Source organism: Pelophylax lessonae, assembly GCF_965119305.1.
Source record: "Pelophylax lessonae genome assembly, chromosome: 12".
NCBI lineage: Eukaryota > Metazoa > Chordata > Amphibia > Anura > Ranidae > Pelophylax > Pelophylax lessonae.
The window spans coordinates 194,248,878-194,271,852 of NC_138779.1; the positions used below are offsets into that span (position 1 = coordinate 194,248,878).

The 22,975-nt window shown below is 44.5% G+C and overlaps 1 protein-coding gene across 2 annotated transcripts in view; it reads left to right on the forward strand.

Annotated features, from left to right (window-relative positions):
* Positions 1-22,975, forward strand: part of GRIK5 (glutamate ionotropic receptor kainate type subunit 5) — a 565,130-nt gene that overhangs the window by 536,359 nt on the left and 5,796 nt on the right. For both annotated transcript variants that reach the window (XM_082273102.1, XM_082273101.1), the window contains exons 18-19: positions 11,137-11,265; positions 15,269-15,390. In XM_082273102.1, coding sequence (XP_082129228.1) covers positions 11,137-11,265; positions 15,269-15,390 — 251 coding nt within the window. The remainder of the gene's footprint in view (positions 1-11,136; positions 11,266-15,268; positions 15,391-22,975) is intronic.

Sequence of the window (22,975 nt, forward strand, 5' to 3'; positions counted from 1 at the left end):
TGGCCGAGAAAATTCGTGTGCAGTCTAGGCACATTCCAACCAACAAAACACCACTCTGGACAAAAGACGGCCGATCGGTCGGCCGATAATCGTTGCGTGTGTACGAGGCATTAGTCTTCACTTAACTGACACCTTTCTCTGCTGCCTATATTTTCCTTGTCTTTGCTCCACCAGAGCTCAGTTCTCCACCCAGGATAAAGAGACAAAGCTTGTGTAAGTGCCAGGTCACTAACATGGGAACTGTTTATGATTTAGCAAACTAAATATCATCCAGTTAAATTGCTGGCATCAAGGACAGCTGTTGAAACTTGAGGACCATGAGGAATAAGTAAGCTGAGGAAAGAAAAGTAATGGAGAAAAAGGAGAAGGGGTAATGATAACAGATATTCTCAACATGCAGGTACAGTATGTAAAGGGAAAGAAAGAATTATGTTCACAGTAGAGGTGAAAGCTAACTGAGATTAGGTGATATCTAAGGAGCTTTATAGCCTCTTTAGGTTCCACCTTTCTTAACTGATCCCACTTCATAAGGGCTTCCGCAGGTGAGAACTGGAAGAAAGCTGGACTGAGAGTATATTTTATCCCTAGCAAGGATCAAGGGCCATCTCTGATGGCTAGCCTAGCAGCCTGATTGAGGAATACAAATCAAACTGGACTCTCAACCATACATATGGAGCTCTCTTAACTCTACTAAACATACTCCTGCCAGTCTAGGGAACCTCCTACTTATACCCATCAGATCAACTGATCCAAAATACCTACCAAATTCTTAATCCAGTGCTCCACCAATTGAGAAAGACAAGCCTTGTTGAACAGTCGATCAAAACATTTTTTACTTTGATACAAGCCCAGTGAGAGCCTCTTCTGCTAGACCGTTTGAATCAACTTGACTTGGATTCCCCCCGGTAGTCTTTGTTCTTATCTGAATGTGGTGCCTGCCATTGGACATTCCAGTGCTCCACTGATGGATCTTCATTTAGGGGTGTTGAATCTCACAAGGTTAAATGAAAGGGGAAAGAATTCCAGTGCAAAGGTGCAACATAGTTAAAGTTCATAATGAGAAAATAGTCTAGGTGTGTGCAGTGCTACCCCCGTAGAAGCCGCTAAATAGATGCCAGGATCCCTTTTCCCAGTAGTTTCCTCGCAGCCAGGCACATAATTCCGATTACTCTTCAAACTTATTAGCCAGTCTAGGGGTATGCTTTCCTTGGTGCTTAATAAGAACTTGGATAGGCAGTGGGTAATGGTAGGATACTCCAGTAACCCTTACAAACAATTTGAGGACACTGAACGTTCTCTTTAGAACCGTGAGCCAAGGCCTTACACAAGCTGTTGATGGGCTGAGCTTTGTAGTAACACTTTGAGGAGAATAACCTTCCTCCTTGAACATCCATGTCCTTTCAATAGGAATTAAACTGACTAAGCTCTTCAGGACACGATGTCCCCTTTAAACCCACTGACTCTAGTACAAGAGGGATCGCAAGAGCACACAGATTCTAGGGTCTCTCACACCGGTCAGTACTCATTAATGTCCTTGGGAAAATTCTTTGCCTCCTTCCATCATCTTCCAGACACTTTCACCCCATGGTATCAAACGAAATCCTCAGACAACAGCCCATCAGTCAGCAGCAGCAAAGTAGGCCTCCAGCTAGCTCCACTTGGGCCTCAGTAACCCACAGGCACATAGCATAATGGCCCAGGGGGCCAACAGCGCCCCCCCCCCCCAATCTGCGATCTCCTCAGGGGAAAAGACCAGGCTGCGCTCAGTCTCAGAGTATTTATAAAGGAAAAGGAATTGGCAGCACTCCAGGTTGAGTCAAAATCCAGATTTATTGACTGGACATCCAATGGATGTTCAGTCAATAAATCTGGATTTTGACTCAACCTGGAGTGCTGCCAATTCCTTTTCCTTTATCAAGTTTTCACGGAGGTGAGCCGGGGCATGCACCGGTGTGAGCCATCAGGCAATTACACCACCTTGAGTAGTGAGTTCTTGTCTCTTCAATTGCAATACCTCAGAGTATTTATACAGACTCCCAGTCACCATCTGGGCACCTCTACCCATAGATTGGCCAGGGGTGTATAAGTATTCATCTGCTTATTGGACCTTTTTTGCCCACTAACTTCCAGAGCATTTTAGGACAACCAGGGGGAAGCAGACAATCCTACAGCCACTGAAACACTGAACAGACCAGAACAATCAAACACAGCCACACTGATTACAGTGAGCCAGAACTAAATTTACCTAGTCCTAGCACCTATCTAGGAGGGTGCTACATGTGTTTAAGGGGGGACTTCAATGTTTGAAGAAATGAGTTTCAGCCTCTTAACTTCTCTCTATGAAAAATGCAAGACAAAAAATAAAAAAACTTCTGCAACATCACTTTCGCAGCCACTCATACACTTGGATACAGAGGTCCTCCACTCCTGACCGGCTTTTTTTAAAATGACACTTCGGTGGTGTCTGTATCGCTAAGGATAAAGGTGATGCTTTGGTGTTGATTTACAAAAACTGGAGCAAAGCTACAAAGCTGATGGCCGACAAAATGGCTGCCTTTTGTATCTCCAGATTACAGGTGCATGTTAAGAAACTGTGCACCCCCCCCAAATGCAACAGGATGCTGCATAGCTATCCATCCTTTTATACTATGATGATCCCATTGCTGAAAGCCTGTGCATTCATTGTAACTGCTGCTGAAGTGTGACCTGTGTTCTCTGCCTGGCATTGTTCTTCTCCTGCGCCTGTCAGGTTTTGCAGTCAAATCACCAGTCTGCCACCCTTGTGAAGGAAATGTTGCCTGCCAGACTGATGGGTGCCAATTGATGCAATATGATATGCTGGCTTGTGTACAGTACGCTGGTGCCCCCTTGTGGTGTAACTGGTGGAATACTAGGTTTACAATTTTCAGTTAAGTTATTCAGTGCAAATATGGAACTGGTCCCTATTTAAAAATAATTGTCATCCCATGTAAAACGCACACAAATGTTGTGAATTTTATTTCCTGGTAAGATTGTTTAGAACAGTAATTGTACATTTGTCAGTTACTTAAAGGGTCAGTCCATGCAAAACTGATACTTCCTTCCTTTGGTGGATGCTGTAGAGCAGCCTTTCTCAATCTTTTCACCCCATAGGAACCCTTAAAATAATTTTCACAGGAAAACCCTGCTAAAATAAATTTGTCAAGAGTTGGTAAAATGCCCTTTGAAGTGGTGGTCAGTGAGAAGAATCCCCTTTATACAGAAAGCTAAAAGGATCATTGGTGTCATGGAGCTGACACTGCCAAGTGGCATTGGACTGAGAACTGCACAGGCACTATCGGATGGGAGATCAATCATCCAAAGCACAAGGAACCCCTAGCAACCTCTGGAGGAACCCTGGGCTTCCACCAAACCCTATGATCCAAAACTTATGAGACAAGACTCGTGAAATTGTGGCTCCGCATCCCTATAGAATGGGTAAAAAAATGAAAGTCAAGAGATATTTGGGACTTTGTAGGTAGCCACTCATAGCCCCCGGGAGAAATGAACTCAAGTGTTTATATAAAATATTAGTTTATTGAAACATGATTAAAAGAGTATAAAAAATAAACACACAAACATATATAATATCTCCTCATATAGCATAAGAAAAACAGGCTCTCCCTCAAACATAGGGAAGCAACCTGTGGGGATACCCGTAGTGTCAACAGTATAACATATCATGGGAAAAGAGTTAGACAAAACTTCTCAGGATTTTCACGGGTATCTCTGGAAATGGCAGGATCGCTACGCGTTTCGCTAATAGCTTCTTCAAGGAATCCTGTCAAATGCCAAATTCCATACGAAGGGAGACAGAAATGGAGCACCTGGAGCCACAAGATGAAACATCAACGAATGGGGGCACCAAGACGCACCTGTACCAGCAGTAGGAAGGGCAGAGAGCCCACAGACCACATACCTCACTCCAGAATTCCAGAATCTGAAGTGTCAGTTGGAAGCCAATAACACTTATGGATAGAAAGTGTTACATAGGTCCTTGGAATAAAAATTCTCATATGTGTGGAGAGTAATCTGTTTGGTGATTCCTCACCATTAGTGTGTGCTGGTCCTGGTAAAGCTCTCCTCTTTCTCTGAAAAGTCCCTATGACATATGTTGGGTGCAACTTGGTTCCCCCATTCATTGCTGTTTCATCTTGTGTTTCCAGGTGCTCCATCTCTGTCTTCCTCCGTATGGAATTTGGCATTTGACAGGATCCCCTAAAGAAGCTATTAGCGAAACGCGTAGTGATCCTGCCATTTCTAGAGATAACCCGTGAAAATCCAGAGTTTATCTCTTTAACTCTTTTCCCATTATATGTTATACTGTTGACATTACGGGTATCCTCACAGCCTGCTTCCCTATGTTTAAGAGAGCCTGTTTTTCTTATGTCTGGCACTTTTCTTTCCTGCAATCACGGGTTGTACGAAAGAAAATTGCTTGATTCCAATCATCAACACATTCAGTGTTGATGGGGGAATCCCTTCTTCGGAGCTATTGTACAGAGATGGGGGGAGTAAAGCGTTGGGAGCTGTACCTGCCGGGAGAACACAGTGATTATTGCTAGTGGGTAATGCCACTAGCAATATTCATGTCCTAAGAATTCAATATGATGGTTGTACCCAAGTCAATCGATGGTTTGACTTAGGTACAATCAGCCTACTCATACATGGGCCGAATATTTTTCACATTCTGCTATATAACATTCCCAAAAATAAAAATGTAAAAATAAAAATTAAAATTTTTTAACATTGTAGGCCAATTTGTTTTCTCCTAGATATTTTTGGCACAAAAAAAAATCGCAATAAGCATGTTTTGATTGGTTTGCGCAAAAGTTATTGCGCCTACTAACTACGGGAAAGCTTTATGTAATTTCTATTGTTTTTTTTTTTTTTTACTAGTAATGGCGGCGATTTGCAATTTTTTGCCGAAAAGCCACATTGTGGCGGACAGATCGGACCCCTGACTGACATTTTTGACACTTTTGGGGGTACCAGTGACATTACTACAGTAATCAGTGTTAAAAAATATGCACTATTACTGTAATAATGACACTGGCAGGGAAGGGGTTAACAGTATAGGGGATCAAGGGGTTAAATTTGTACCTAGGGGAGTGTTTCTAACTGTGGGGGGGGGGTGGACTTGTGAAATGATCACAGAGACATACGATCCTATATAGCAGGATCACATGAGCTCTGTGATCACTTCAGGGAGAAGGACGGTTGGCTGTGTTTACAACAGCCGACCATCCTTCTTTCTCAGCGGGAAACGATCACGGGTGTCAGCCGGAAATCGGAGCCACCTGACATCCGCAGCGGCTTCCCCGTTGACGATCGGGGACGGGAGCACGCCACCGGTGGCGCTCGCGTGCCCTTTTGCTGCTTTCAGGCAAGCGACGAAGACGTACGTCGCTTTGCCTGCCCAAGCCACCCTGCCGCAGTAAAAAGGCGGCGGGTGGTCGGGAACTGGTTAAAGACCAAAATAATGCAGCTCTTTAATAAGAAACCATTATATGTGTTTTTTTTAATGCCAGCTATGTATGTACCTGACTTTGACTTGGTATTGGCCTTTGAGATCCCCCCTACAGCAGAATATAGACTGGGAGAAGGACTAGCAGCACAAGGAGCCAATCGATTGTGCTGTGGTGCTCATACACTAACAAGGGACATGCTGGTAGGAGGAGAAAACCCACTGACAGAGAGATGAGCTCATCCGTCTACTGCCTTCCCTTTCACTGTCCAATTACGAGGTGAGGCAGGGACATGACTTGTAAGTGTTAATTGACAAGCAGTATAAATACTTGAATTTAACTTGTTTGCCTTTGAGATCCACTGGACCGCAGAATCTAGATTGGTGGAGGAAGAAGCAGCACAAAGAGCCAATCAATTCTACTGTAGTTCTCATGTGCTAACTCCTATGCTGATAGGAGGAGAAAACAAAATGAGAGATGAGCCCATCAGTCTACTGTCTCTCCTTTCACTGTCCAATCACAAGCTGCGGAAGGGACAAGGCCTGTAAGTGTTACCTAACTGCACTTAAATCTCAGGTCTCCTGCCTTCCCAAACAGGACTGTGCTATGTGGCAGAGCCTCATAAATTTCAGCAATATACATAATTTTCCCAAAAGTATTAGGACGCCTACTTTTACACACACATGAACTTTAATTGCATCCCAGTCTTAGTCCATAGGGTTCAATAGTGAGTTGGCCCATCCTATGCAGCTATAACAGCTTCAACTCTTCTGGGAAGGCTGTGCACAAGGTTTAGGAGTGTGTCTATGGGAATGTTTCACCATTCTTCCAGAAGCGCATTTGTGAGGTCAGGCACTTATTTTGACAAGAAGGCCTGGGTCACAGCCTCAGCTTTCAATGAGGTCACTGTACTCCAACGGCCTCCACAGTCACCAGACCTCAATCCAAAAGAGCACCTTTGGGATGTTCATCATGGATGTGCAGCTGACAAATCTGCAGCAACTGTGTGATGCTTTAATGTCAATTATGGACCAAAATCTCTGAAGAATGTTTCCAACATTTGTTGAATCTATACCACGAAGAATTAAGGCAGTTCTGAAAGGCAAAAAGGGGTCCAACCTGGTTGCACGGTGTACCTAAAAAAGTGGCCTAGGAGTGTATGTATTTTATCTGTATATTTGGCTGGTTGCCTGGAGTTAAGCTTTACGCAGAAAGTTTTGCTTTTTTATCTTGATTTCTTGTATCTTTTTTTGCTAAATTTTTTACCAAAAGTGTTACATCATTGTCAACTTTTACCGTGGCCGCAAGGCCAGAGGCCGGAATGTCTTACCGGGCCGGAGAGTTTATTTTAATGCTGCTTAAAAGGAACAAGGGGCAGTATATTACAGTTCTGAGGCTGTTGCATGCTAATTCTTTTCAGTGCTGCTTTCCTCTCAAGCTGTTTCAATTAATTGCTTTCTGGCAGATGGCCACTCTTTCTGGGAACTTTTAGACCATCTGGGTTGATGGTGCATCAATGTCCCTAAAAAAATATAGTAATTAAGATAGCGCAAGCAGGAAAGCGACTCACAGTAAGTCCACAGCGCAAGCATACAATGGAAGCAGGTGGTCTTAGCTGGCACAGCATGCCAGTAGTCTCTCGACAGCTGAAAACTTAACTCTCTGTAGAGAACTTCAGTTGCTGGTAAAAGGGATTTAGGCATTTAATCTGAATCAGGTTTCCAGAGATTGATTGCATAAAGCGAAGAGCCTATGTGAAAACATAATGCCTATTGTGTAAGAATACCTCCCAATTTTCTAAGATGAGAAAGAGGGACGCCTTTTATTTAAAGATATGAAGGCGAAGGACACACCACTGCATTGCACCCAGTTATGCCAACTATGAAGAATGCAAATACAGAAAATGATTAGTTAAGCCCAAAACGATGTTAGAATAATTATAATGGTGGAGCTCTCAAAGTGTGTATATAATCCCAATGGGACAATATCCCTACTAAGACCAACCAAAGAACTCCCCCTTCAACGCCAACAAGGCAGCAGAAGGGGAGAGAGAAATGTAATGCGATTTTATATGTGCCACCAGGGAGAATACAAACAATATATACTATATATATACAGTATATATATTTATATATATATATATATATATATATATATATATATATAAAATGTAAATCTTTATTCACTAACGTTAAAAGCACATTAAGATGTTACATAGAAAGTGCCATATAACCATATCCTCAAATAGATATATCAATTGGCGTGAAACCGATCAATGAGTTTCACAAAAATGCTCTTCCTCAGGATCTGCGCCTCTTGGTAATATATTTCTCAGTTGTCTATAAAGATATTTAATTACATACATCAAAAACATAGTTTACACAATCTATTAACTCCATCCAAATTAGGGGGCATGGGAGGCCCCAATATACACCTGTACTACAAGGCAGTTTTGCTGGTCAAAATGAAAGCTGAGTTCCGCCCCCCCCCCCTCCAAAAATTAAAAGTCAGCAGCTACACATACTGTAGCTGCTGACTTTTAATATTAGGACACTTACCTGTCCTGGCGTCCAACGATGTCGGCACCGCAGCCGATGTTTCCATCGGCTGTCGGGTGCTGCCGCCGACATTGCTGGTAAGGGAACCCATCAGTGAAGCCTTGCGGTTTTACGGGCGGGTCCCTACTGTGCATGCGCGAAGCACGCTGCGCATTTGGATTGGCTCGGCGGCAGGGTGTGGCAGGAGGGGACCTCACTTCGCCGTGGCACCGTTTCCCAGAAGTGGGGAAGGGTACCTGTCAAAAACAGGTACCCATTCCCCCCTCCCCCCTGAAAGGTGCCAAATGTGGCACCAGAGGGGGGGGAGGAAGCAAATGAGCAGAAGTTCCACATTTGGGTGGAACTCCGCTTTAAATGCTGGTGGACACCATCAGCCCAATCCAATTGGAAGCAAATAGAATCAGAAGTGTTATCCACAGACCCCAAACTGCTTCTTGGGGCCTTGCTTTTGACCCCAATACCCAGACACTTTCCACTGGACACGATAACAGAATCCAATGGATCACATCAGACATAATCTTATGCCCATTGCTACACTTCTACAACTCATCCAAAACAGGGCGCAAAGGAATATCATTTATATATAACCTCTTTTCACAAATCTCCGAAAGCTCTATCAAATCTCAAATCTCACTATGGTCAACACATATGACCTCGACACCTCCGATGGACCAATGGTACAAGGCATTAATACTACCCTCAAAACTCTCTCATTGTCTCAATCACTGGAAATCACTGCAAAAACTGTTTCATCACTGGTATTACACCCCAACCAGACTCGCAAAAATTTACCCCACGATTTCTCATCTTTTCTGGGGAAATTGTGGACTTCCTTGTGCCACATCTGGTGGGAATGCCCAACCATACAAAATTATTGGACTCAGATTAACATGCATGTTCAGGTTCCTGTCCATGTATGTTTATTCCTGCAAGGTAGAAAGTAGGGAGCACAGCCAAAACCCTCCTGCTTTTGGATTATATTGGGGGAAACAATAATGTAAAGATTATGTAATCTAGATAGTGATCTTGTCTCCACTAGATTGGTTTGCCCAGAGTGTATGCGGGCAACAGTACTTTAATACTGGTGGCACTAGTACCCTAATGGATTCACCATAGAAAAATAGGGACACCAGAGGGAGAATCAGGAAATTCAGTTTATGGCCAAGTCTTGGCTATCATAGTAACACAGGATATGGGGAGAAGTGGAGTCTTCCGAGTGATAGAGTTTTAATTGGTATTTTTTGCATATGTGTCATGTTCTATGAAATTCCAGAAAAGCTAATGGTTCCTTACAAATATTAAAGTAAAATTTTAATATTTAGTAAAGCATCATAAAGACCTACAGAGATGTATAAATAAGTAACGCGTGTCATGGAGGTGTATTGGCTACTATATGCAGGACTGACAGAGGCCTCTTGAACCATATTGTTACGGGGGACTGGGCTAGAGGGCTAGGGTGCATTTGCACCTCTGAGATTTTTTGCTGTTCTGAGATGCAGGGCATTATATAGCTATCTGCTCTCCGTTCACATCTATGATCACAGCATTGTATAGAGGGAAGTCTTTCGGTACCAATTTCCTATGTGACTGAGCCAAATGGTAAGAGCCACAAAGGAAGCTTATCCTGGAAGATGTGAACAGGTTTGTCATGGTAAACCCATGTCCTTTAAGAACACCTACCTTTCACAATGGCCACTAATTAATCATTTATCTAAATGACAGTTGTCATTTTTTTAAGTAAAATGCGGTTTTCATTTTGTTTTGCAAACTTTTGTTGCATCTCAGTACTGGTAATCTTCTGCAATCTGTTTACCACCGCCTCCTATCTACATTCATGCACTATAGCCATGGCTGTAAGGAATTTCTTAGGGTGGGTTTCCTAAAAATGACAACAGACCATGCCTGAGTGTTGTGTTCAATTGCCCACTTGTAGCTTCCATCAGAAGCCCATGTGGCAGGGTGAAACAAAAAGAACCCAACTGTGAGATAGCGACAAAGTGGTCTCACCCTATAACATGAAGTGCCTGTGAACCTTCATGGTGAGATCACCAGGTGTTATTTTATTGAAACCTACAAATGTAAAACATATTGAAAAGGACTTCTTAAATGTTATTAATGTTAAAATTTATATGAGATTTTAGTGATTGAGTTTACATGTGCAATACTTTAGAGGTGATACAGTTTAAAAAGGTGGCAAACCATTATTCCTTGAAGGTACCAAAAGAAGACCTGTAGTTTCGTTATACACTTAATACTGCAAAGGAAGAGTTTTTTTTAATTCATATTTTATTTATTGATTTTTTTTTTTCTGACACATATACCATGGAAGAAAATTCATACAAAGCAAACCACATCCAAAACAAAATGGAGAACAAAAATATCAAACTAAAATTACCAAAAAAACGAATGAAACATTGTAATCTATCTCATCTCACTGCTAAGGAAGAGTTATCTCAGTTGTTGAGATGTATTTCATTTTTGTTTTGTTTAATCTGCATCTTCATCTTTTATACACATAAGGCAGTTCATGAAGGTTGGGTTGAGGGAAAGGTAGGTGTGACTGCAATGCTTTGCCCCCAATAAGCTCTTGAGAAGAGAGATTGAGCTACAGAGGGAAGACTTAAGCCCCGTACACACGCAACGATTATCGGCAGACCGATTGTCCGACTTTTGTCCAGAGTGGTGTTTTGTTGGTTGGAATGTGCCTAGACTGCACACGAATTTTCTCGCCCAACAAAATTCTACTTCAGAAGTGATGTCATGTGTTGGTTTGCTTTCTTTGTGTTCTTTCTTCACTGAGCATGCCCAGACTTGCTCATCAGATTTTTCCCTGTCGAAATCTGTACTGACTGCACGAAAATCGGCCGTTGTGTTGACGGCCAACAAAAATTTTATAGTCAGCACACCAGATTTTTTTCGGCCGAAAAGTCGGAGTCGGTTTTCGGAAGCATCATACTAACAAGCCGAAAATCGGCAGATCGGACGTTGGCCGAAAATTCCCTGCCAATTTTCGGCGTGTGTGTACGGGGCTTAAAAGACTGGAGAAAATGTATTTCCTAAATGTGGTCACATTTGTCTCTTTGCTCCCTCAGAATCACCATACAGAGATGAGATCACACTCGCAATCCTTCAGCTTCAAGAGAACAATCGCTTAGAGATACTAAAACGCAAGTGGTGGGAAGGCAGCAAGTGTCCCAAGGAGGAGGACCATCGAGCCAAAGGTCAGAGGTCTTAAGAGCTTTGTAGCCTCATGCTTCTGTCCATTCAGAACCATCGTATAAATTCTATCTATTCTATTTATCGTTCCATGTTGTTTCAATCTCATTGCACATTCTCCTTCTCGCTATCTCAGACTGGAATAGAGAAACTTCCTCTACTGGATCATCTATCACCTCGTCTCATGCTGGTAACTCATAGCATTAGCCTGTTACTGCACCAGCTAAACAACATTGCTTCTCAACTCAGCTTTGGTTTCATGCTTCCTTTGACCTACTCCAGTCTCTCTCCTCATGTCATCTCTGTCCGCCATCTTCTTCTTTCTACCTTTCTGTTTCTGTTACAGGTCTAATGATTTTATACTGAGCCCCGGTGTAAGTGTGCTGGAGCTTGCCTGTTTGAAGACATTTTAGAAACAAATTTATGACTTCGTCATGAAAAACATAAGACATTAATGCTGAACTCCAGGCAAAAAGCTAGAGGGGTCCAGGCACCATCCCAATGTTCTTTACACACTGCTCATGCCTGATTTTCCTGAAAGACACAGGGACAGTTCAAACAATTCATAAACAATTCAAACAATTAAACTGTAAAGATCCTGATGTATCCCGAGTATCCTCATAAAAGAAAACTGATCATAGTGAAGATCGTTTTATCAAAGATTTATTGAGGTAAGACAACAGGGGTTATACTCACAAACAAAGTAAAAAACATGCGGGAATACAAAGACAGCACGGTGGTGCGCTGCTCCCGCAGCATGCGTTCCACCGGCCGGAAGTCACGTGGTAACCGCTCGACCAATCGCTAGACGCGTTTCGCTGTAAGACACAGCGTCATCTGTAGCTCTGTACCTCAATAAATCTTTGATAAAACGATCTTCACTATGATCAGTTTTCTTTTATGAGGATAATCGGGATACATCACGGCATCAGAGGATCTTTACAGCAATAATTATCCTTACATATACTGGAGAAGCTGTGTGCCTAAGCCTAACATCATTTCATGCCTGCTATTAACCACTTGGTGGTAAGTAGATAACCAAAGGGGGAAACCATAGGCGTGCGCAGCCTATTGCATTAGGGTGTGCACCCCAAAGCTCAAACACACATGCGTGTATATATATATATAGAGCAGTGATGGCGAACCTTGGCATGAGACGGTCATAGCCTGCAGACATGATATAGGAGATGGTCAGAGACTGCAGACATGATACAAGAGATGGTCAGAGACTGCAGACATGATACAGTAGATGGTCAGAGACTGCAGACATGATACAATAGATGGTCAGAGACTGCAGACATGATACAGGAGATGGTCAGAGACTGCAGACATGATACAGGAGATGGTCAGAGACTACGGACGTGATACAGAAGATGCTCAGAGACTGAGGACATGATAGAAGATAGAAGAGCACTAGGGGGGCCGGAGAGCACAGGGGAAGCAGAGAGCACTGGAGGAGGTGAAGGGCACGGTGGGCGGGGGGGAAGGAGAGAATTAAGAGGGGGTTTGCAAAGCATTGTAGGGGGGTTGGAAGGTGCAGGGGGTGGAGAGCACTGGGGGGGCGAGCAGGGAAAACCAGGGGGGTGGAGAGCACTGGGGGGGACAGGGAGCACTTGGGGGGCGGGCAGGGAAAACCAGGGGGGTGGAGAGCACTGGGGGGGGACAGGGAGCATAGGGGGGAGGGAGATAAAAAGCACTGTGGGGAGCTGAAGAGCATGGGGGGGGCTAAAGAACAGGGGGTCTAGTGCACTGGGGGGGTTAAGAGCACTGAGGGGGGGATAAGAACACTGGAGGGGGGGTTAAGAGAGCACTGGGGGGCCAGCAAAGGAAGTTGTATAGGAGGGGGATGGGGCAGCTGCATATAGAGGAATTGATCTTTCACCATTCTTCCTGCAGGAGGGAGAGGAGGACAATCAGTTATTCAGCAGCTGCAGGAAGGATAGGGAAGGATGAATTCCTCTATATGCAGCTTCCCCATCCTCCTCCTATCCAACACAGAGCACACACACTTGGGCAATGGGCACTCACCTTCTTCCCGCCGAGGGTCCGCCCCCTTCTTCCAGTCGAGGCTCCGCCCCTCCTTCCCGCCGAGGCTCCACCCCTTTCTTCCCGCCGCGGCTCCGCCCCTTCATCCCGCCGCGTCTCCGTCCCCCGCTTGCAGCACGGATTGAAGGAGCTGCCACTGCAGCTGCCTTCACACTGCCATACAGGATCTCTCAGAGGACGCTGGCTGATACCCCCCAGTGCGCCCCCTATTGGTACCCCACTGTGTGTGTGACACAGTCACTGTCATGTAGCTGCTTGCAGGGAGAAAGACCAGCTGTCAAAACTTAGCGGTGATGTCGGGGGTGGGCGGGATCAAGCAGCCGTGTGACAATAGCAAATTTTCATTCGCTATTGTCACACAATGGGTGGGCGCGGGGTGCACTGCTCTGCGCCCCGGGTCCACCCTTTTCTGAAGCCTATTAGAGCCTCTGGCTCTAATCAGGTGATTTAAAAAAAAACCCCATTAAACTCCATGCGTCCGGCGCCCCGCATGTAGATTAGGGGGCCGGACACAAGGATAGGGTGGGCGGCGCCCCTGCGCCCCCAACGCACCAGCCGCAACTGACCAATGGACAGGTGAGGCCCAGTCCAGCCCCGCCCTGCCCCGACCCGCCATTTTCAGCTATAGGGCGGCCGCGCTGGACATCTCCCAGCCTAAAGATGGAGGCAGCCGCAGACAGTGTGTGAATTGTGTATGTCAGAGTCAGACAGAGTGACACTGCGGATGCGCCCCCCCCAGATGTTGCGCCCGGTGCGGCCGCCCCCCCCTGCACCCCCCACGCTACGCCACTGAGTACAATAGAAGGTCACTATTCAGGGCACCTATATTGGAGGTTATTATTGCCCTCTACAAACATCACTTAACAGATGTCAATATAGTTTTCAATAGAAAATTTCACAAAGATGACTGTCCTGCAGGGGAGTAATGCTGCTAGACCATCATGGCTGCTACCCCTGCATTTTCCCCTACTCCTTAACATTGAATGCATTCAGCTGGTAATGCTGCACCACAGACCACACCAAAGCTCGTGGGGTGATCTTCAGCCACGTGACTGGAATTTCTTCTGTAATTTATTTCTGACACTTGGTTTCCTTTAAAAACATAACTCCAGCCAAATGTTTTTATATTTGTTCAGAATGTGGAAGGGTTAGAACTGCTGTCACGTTTCTTTGTCCCAATTTTGGAGAGTTCCCCTCACTTCCTGTCCTGGAACACGACCATAAAAATTTGATCTAACTGTTCCTCATATCATCCAAGAAAACAGACAAAAAATACTAGAATTAGGCTTTAAAGTGTATATATAGAGTCATGTTTTTTAGTTTTGATTAGTGTCCCACCAAGGATATTTTTGCTTATTTCCTGTCCTAGAGACACAACAAGAAGCTTAGAGAAAATTTCTCCAAAGTGTCACCAGAACAGGTGTCCCCATTGGAAAATGTTCTCTGACACCCTATTCTTAAAAGAACTCAAGTTCTGGTCATTTTCTGTTGTGGTGACAATGGTCACCGGGTCAAGTAGAGGTAATGATTCTACCCGGTAAGGAGATAGATAGATAGATAGATAGATAGATAGATAGATAGATAGATAGATAGATAGATAGATAGATAGATAGATAGATAGATAGATAGATAGATAGATAGATAGATAGATAGATAGATAGATAGATAGATAGATAGATAGATAGATAGATAGATACTACACAAACATGCACAATCCGAGTATCATTCTGGGAAGATTGGGCCAACAGGCAATAATCTAACAATCAAAACCAAATTCAACGGTGATCCGGTTGGAGTGGATACGCATAGGAATCTTGTAACTAGTTGCAGAAATTTACGGTCAGATGGCTGAAAATCATGTTGTAGTTGCTTGGGTAGTTTGGGATTTAATACAGCTATTCCCATGTTTTGATCAGTGATTGGAAAAACATCCTTTAATTGACATTGTGTTTGTGTTTACAGGGTTGGGGATGGAGAACATTGGAGGTATCTTTGTGGTTTTGATCTGCGGTCTTATCATTGCCGTGTTTGTGGCGATTATGGAGTTTGTCTGGTCAACAAGACGTTCAGTGGACAACGAGGAGGTGAGGAGGTTTGGTGACAAAATGGAAAAAGTACAGTACATTACAATCAAGTGTTTCTCTGCCTTCACAGCTCTGTGACACAGCACAGTATTGTCCCAAGTCCCTGACCTGGAACAAGTATAAAGATAAGGACTTCTGATACTTTTCTGATATTTATTTACAGCATGATTGTTCAGGGTCTGTAACTCAAAGGTATTGGAGCCAGACACAACTATAGTTTTCATAAGAGCAATGGTAGTACCCATACTTTTCTTATAACCACATCATTTTAAAGTGCACCTGTGCCTTGACTATGAACATTAAATTGGTTCTAAACATCAGACATCAAATACAAACAAAGCATATTCCTCTACAGTATGTACTTGTTTCAATTCAGAGCTCTAAGTGTCATTTCTTTCTTCTGCTTCATTCCTCTGCAATAAGCATGAGTAAGTTCTGATGAGTTTTCCTGACACCAAGAGAAAAATGGTGACAGGAGAGGGCAGAGTCTGTGATTGACAGCCTCGGCTCTGTTCCTGTGTGCTGTGTGGAGGGGGGGGGGGTGTCCCTTCCCTCCAATCAGCTCTCAGAGCTCTCCTCACTGATGTAACTTCAGCTCTCCACCCCCTGTTTTTCAGAGCTGAGAGATCCTGCACTTTGAATGGATGTAGGGAAAAGATGACTGTAGATAGACAGGTACAACTTTTGTAGGAGGATTTGTTTCATTTCTGTGTATCACATGAGGTCAGTCACTTTACTGGGTGTATGGAAGGGTTTGCAACCACGTTAAACTATTTGCAAGTTCTTTACAAGCAGTAAAAGAGCTTTAAAACTAGCCATCTCTTGCGGCCCATGTGAATGTTTTTCTTTCTCAATATCCTCACAACAAAGACTAGAGCAGGCCTTCTCAAATGTTTACTATGGAAGAACCCTTGAAAAAACATTCAGGTCTTTTGGAACCCGTGCTAAAAATTATTATGTCTGCAGCTCACGAGACACTTTAGCATGAACATTATGTTGTAGGTCTAAGAATAAATGAAAGAATAAAATAGAAGATACCCATAGATTGATCAGTGGAGAAGACACCCATAGAATGGTCAGTGGAGAAGACACCAATAGATTGGTCAATGGAGAAGACACCCATAGATTGGTCAGTGGAGAAGAAACCCATAGATTGGTCAGTAGAGAAGAAACCCATAGATTGGTCAATGGAAAGGACACCCATAGATTGGTCAGTGGAGAAGACACCCATAGATTGGTCAGTGGAGAAGACACCCATAGATTGGTCAGTGGAGAAGACACCCATAGATTGGTCAGTGGAGAAGACACCAATAGATTGGTCAATGGAGAAGACACCCATAGATTGGTCAGTGGAGAAGACACCCATAGATTGGTCAGTGGAGAAGACACCCATAGAATGGTCAGTGGAGAAGACACCCATAGATTGGTCAGTGGAGAAGACACCAATAGATTGGTCAATGGAGAAGACACCCATAGATTGGTCAGTGGAGAAGAAACCCATAGATTGGTCAGTAGAGAAGAAACCCATAGATTGGTCAGTGGAGAAGACACCCATAGAATGGTCAGTGGAGAAGACACCCATAGAATGGTCAGTGGAGAAGACACCCATAGAATGGTCAGTGGAGAAGACACCCATAGATTGGTCAGTGGAGAAGACACCCATAGATTGGTCAGTGGAGAAGACACCCATAGATTGGTCAATGGAGAAGAAACCCATAGATTGGTCAATGGAGAAGACACCCATAGATTGGTCAGTGGAGAAGACACCCATAGATTGGTCAGTGGAGAAGACACCCATAGATTGGTCAGTGGAGAAGACACCAATAGATTGGTCAATGGAGAAGACACCCATAGATTGGTCAGTGGAGAAGACACCCATAGATTGGTCAGTGGAGAAGACACCAATAGATTGGTCAATGGAGAAGACACCCATAGATTGGTCAGTGGAGAAGACACCCATAGATTGGTCAGTGGAGAAGACACCCATAGAATGGTCAGTGGAGAAGACACCCATAGATTGGTCAGTGGAGAAGACACCAATAGATTGGTCAATGGAGAAGACACCCATAGATTGGTCAGTGGAGAAGAAACCCATAGATTGGTCAGTAGAGAAGAAACCCATAGATTGGTCAGTGGAGAAGACACCCATAGAATGGTCAGTGGAGAAGACACCCATAGAATGGTCAGTGGAGAAGACACCCATAGAATGGTCAGTGGAGAAGACACCCATAGATTGGTCAGTGGAGAAGACACCCATAGATTGGTCAGTGGAGAAGACACCCATAGATTGGTCAATGGAGAAGAAACCCATAGATTGGTCAATGGAGAAGACACCCATAGATTGGTCAGTGGAGAAGACACCCATAGATTGGTCAGTGGAGAAGACACCCATAGATTGGTCAGTGGAGAAGACACCAATAGATTGGTCAATGGAGAAGACACCCATAGATTGGTCAGTGGAGAAGACACCCATAGATTGGTCAGTGGAGAAGACACCAATAGATTGGTCAATGGAGAAGACACCCATAGATTGGTCAGTGGAGAAGACACCCATAGATTGGTCAGTGGAGAAGACACCCATAGAATGGTCAGTGGAGAAGACACCCATAGATTGGTCAGTGGAGAAGACACCAATAGATTGGTCAATGGAGAAGACACCCATAGATTGGTCAGTGGAGAAGAAACCCATAGATTGGTCAGTAGAGAAGAAACCCATAGATTGGTCAGTGGAGAAGACACCCATAGAATGGTCAGTGGAGAAGACACCCATAGAATGGTCAGTGGAGAAGACACCCATAGAATGGTCAGTGGAGAAGACACCCATAGATTGGTCAGTGGAGAAGACACCCATAGATTGGTCAGTGGAGAAGACACCCATAGAATGGTCAGTGGAGAAGACACCAATAGATTGGTCAATGGAGAAGACACCCATAGATTGGTCAGTGGAGAAGAAACCCATAGATTGGTCAGTAGAGAAGAAACCCATAGATTGGTCAGTAGAGAAGAAACCTATAGATTGGTCAGTGGAGAAGACACCCATAGAATGGTCAGTGGAGAAGACACCCATAGAATGGTCAGTGGAGAAGACACCCATAGAATGGTCAGTGGAGAAGACACCCATAGATTGGTCAGTGGAGAAGACACCCATAGATTGGTCAGTGGAGAAGACACCCATAGATTGGTCAGTGGAGAACTGCCCCTTTTTTAATGCTGGTCAGAGGAAAGATTGTTCTTTATATTGGGGGTCAGAGCCCCCCTTGCAAGTAGCTGATAAAATAACAGATGTCAGCAGTAGCATATCTAAAGGGTGGAAATTGCTCAAGTAACCCCCAGCTACTGCTCAAGGAACCCCAGGGTTCCACCGATACCTGATTGAGAAAAGCTGCTCTAAAGTCAGGTTTCAATCTGTTTCGGACAGCTTAGAAACTTCTGCTATGTTTTTAGTGACTGCCTGCCAAGATTCTTTAGTAATAGAACAGGGGTCTTCTAAACTTTCTAAACAAAAGGCCAGTTTACTGTCCTACAGACTTTAGGGGGGGTCGGACTGTGGACAGTGGAAGTAGATAATGCCTCAGGCTTGGTGGTCAGTGGAAATAAAAAAATAATATAGGACCCCCGTGGTTAGGTAGTAGAGGAATAGTTCTGAATCATTGGTATTAGCTGGAGGAACAGTGATCCATTGTTTGTGTCAGTGGGAGGAATAGTGCCCCATCTTTGGTGTCAGAGGAACAATGTATGCTTCATCATGGTGTCAGTGGGAAGAATAATACCCCATCGTTAATGTCAAAGGGAGGAAGAGTGTCCCAAGGGCCGGAAAAAGGCAAGCAAAGGGCCATATCCAGGCCCACAGGCTGCAGTTTGGAGACCACTGTAATAGAAAAATAGCTAAGGTTTATATGAATTTGAAAAAACAAATTTCACCCCATGAAGATAAAAAACTTAGCAAACTGCCGTTCTCTCTCTCCACGGGGAGCGATCGCGGGTGCCTGGCGGCAGTCACGGCCGCCAGCCCTACGCCTCCACATCCCTGCTGGCAAAAGGCGCGTGAGCGCGCCCCCAGGATCGCGGGGGCCTGCCAACCTGCCACTTTATATAGACAGTGGCTGGTCAGCAAAAAAATGTACTCAATAATGATCCATCCAAAAAAGGAGAAAGGCTGGTGCCATGGACGTCAGCAAAAACATTGTTTTATTGTAGCATGTGAACAGCAGTCAAATAAAAAGCCAACGCGTTTCGGCCATTAGGCCTTAATCATAGCTAACATATAAGTAACACAAAACAGCTTAAATAGTGTAGACTAAATCACATGGTTAACCCACTGGGGAGCGGGGGCACACTCCTGGGTGAGCACCTAGCAGTAGCCGGAAGATTAAGGAGTGGAAGGTGCTCGGAAATTACGCGGATCACTATTAAGTCAACTTTTCTAGATATTATAGAAGGATTTTCTTTTGTGAGATCAAGGTTTTCCCCTTTTGATATTGATAATAGTTAAAGCGGTGTTCCAGCCTTCCCCTCTAAAAATTAAAAGTCAGCAGCTACACATACTATACACATACTGTAGCTGCTGACTTTTAATATTAGGACACTTACCAGTCCTGGGATCCAGCGATTTCGGCACCGCAGCCGAAGTTTCCATCGGCTGTTGGGTGCTGCAGCCGCCATTGCCGGTAAGGGAACTCGGCAGTGAAGACTTGCGGCTTCACGGGCGGGTCCCTACCACGCATGCGCAAAGCGCGCTGCACATTCGTATTGTCTCGGCCGTGGGGGGAAGGAGGAGGGGGCCAAACTTCCGAGGGACAGAGCCGCGGCGCCGTTTCACGGAAGTGGGGAAGGGCAGGGCCATCTTTAATATCGATTTGACCCTGGACAAACCTGTTCTTGGGCCCTCCCAAATCTACTAATCAACTATTTGTGGGCAGTGTGGGCTCAAGGGGCAGCTACTTTGGGCCCCACAACAACGACTGGGCCCGGGGCAGCTGCCCCTTTCGCCCTGCCTTAAAGACAGCCCTGGGGAAGGGTACCTGTCAAAAACAGGTACCCGTTTCCACCTCCCCCTTGAAAGGTGCCAAATGTAGCACCGGAGGGGGCTGGGAGGAAGCAAATGAGCGGAAATTCCCCTTTTAGGTGGAACTCCACTTTAAGTATACTTTATCCCACTTGCATATGCCAGATTAGTTCATGTAGCACTGTAATGAAATACACAGCTTTGTATACAGTTGAGCTCCATATACTCTTTGTTATTCCTTCATAAGATATAAATGAAACCTTTCCATCTAAGACTCCCCTGCTATGAGCACACATGGGTTATTTTATTGTTTCATAAGCCTGTTTTTTTTTTGCATTCGATTTTCTGAGCGGGCTCCCTGAAGGGGTCAGTGCATATTCTTCGCCCACTCTTCCCGTCCCCTGCCGCTTGTGTTTGTTCTGCTGTTCTGCTCTCCGCTTCCCACACGGCCATTATTTCCTTTCCTCTTTCTTATTCTCCATCCTGTCATCCGACTCTCTATATTCTTATTTGTCATTCTTTTCTATTCTGCGTTTTTTTTTTTCCTCTTTTCCATCTGTCGTATCTAAAGTTCACTTCTGTGTAGATTGTATAACGTTCTCCTAGAGATAAAATGACACAAAAACAAATCATGGAAAAGCAATAGTAGCAGCAATCAAAATGGTCAGAGGCACACACCTGTATCTGCTGGGAGAGCGCTGGGAGCACTTGAAGGCACTTTAGAATCAGAAAATGTGAAGCGCTTTTATAGCCGATGCTCAACAATTACTTTGTATGGTACATTGCCGTACCATCCATTTACAATGACTTGGCCGCTAATGCAGGGGCTGTCACCTATGATTATTTTCTCCTGTCAGAGATTTTTTACCCAGGAGTTTTTGTTTTGCGCACAATTGCTACATTGTTTAACCACTTCAGCTCCGGAAGGTTTTACCCCTTTAATGACCAAGCCATTTTTTTGCAATTTGCCACTGCGTTACTTTAACAATTGCGCGGCCGTGCAACAATGTACTTAAATACAATTGATGTCCTTTTTTTCCCCACAAAGCTTCCTTTTGGTGGTATTTGATCACCTCTGCGATTTTTAGATTTTGCGCTATAAACAGAAAAAGAGCGACAATTTTGAAAAAAAACACCATATTTTTTACTTCCTGCTATAAAACATTACCAACAGTGGCGACTGTTGCTCGGTAATTCGGGGGGGGGGGGGCATCAAACCAATTCGGAGTAATTTGGGGGGGGGCCTCGAACAGCCAACTGGCCAGCCTGCCTCCTTACCTCCTCCTGTCCGAGCCGGGGAGTGCTGAATGGCTGAGCCGCTGCCGTGTGTCTCCTCCCTCTTCCTGGCCAGTGGCCAGTAAGATCGCTTATCTTTTTGGCCAATTGGGAAAGGGGTCTCACAACCCTCTTCCTGATTGGCTGGGAGGAGAATCAGTGTGACAATGGCGAATATGTATTCACTATTGTCATACAACTGGGTGGACTCAGTGCTCTGCATCTCTGACTCTAATCACGTACTTAAAAGAAAAAAAATAATACCCTATTGGAATCCATGCATCCGGCGCCCTGCATGTAGATTAGGGGGCCAGATGTATGGATGGGGAGGTGGGGGTTGACGCCCCTAATGGACGGGCCACCACTGATTCCCAATAAAAAACATTTTTAAATCACATTTTTTTATGAGTTTAGGCCAATTTGTATTCTGCATTTAGGCCAAAAATATTCTATTTTTGGTAAAAAGAAAAATACCAAAAAGCGTATATTAATTGGTTTGCGTAAAAGTTGTAGCGTTTACAAACTACGGGATAGATTCTTGGACTTTTTATTTTTTGTTTTTATTAGTAATGGCGGTGATCAGCGATTTTTAGCGGGACTGAGACATTGCGGCAGACAGATCAGACCCCCTAACTGACATTTTTAAAACTTTTTGGGGATAAGTGACATTAATACAGTAATCAGTGCTAAATAATATGCACTGTTACTGTATAAATGACACTGTCAGGGAAGGGGTTAATTACTGGGGTGATCAAAGGGGTTAATGTATGCCTAAATGTGCTTTCTAACTGTGGGGGGGCTCTGTGAAAGGCACACAGAGATCGGTGTTTTAGCTTAGCTGAAACACGATCTCTGTGTGCCTGTCTGACAGAAGAGCCGCCTGCTTTGTTAACATAGGCAGACGGCTTTTCTGTCAGTTTCCCCAAAGATTGCGGGAGGCCGGCGGTGATCGAGCCCACTTCTCCCGCCGTCTGGCTCGTGATTATGCACAGCCGAGCCATCCTGCCGCAGTAAATCTATGTGGGGCAGTCGGCAAGTGGTTAAAACTGAAAACCATTTTTCTCTCTATGGGTCCTTTCACACAGGCTTTCCAATCAGGCTTGCCAGTCAGTTTTTCAGGCACTCCAGTCTCCCCTATGGAGCAGCGAATGTCAGCAGACACATGTCCACTGACACCCGCCGCTATCCGATCCGATCCTGCCCACAAAATCCAGACAGATGGTGGTCCTATTTTCCATCTGTCTGGCGGATCAGATATGATCAGATGAAAACGGACAGGTGGTCCATATCCACCCGATTTCCCTA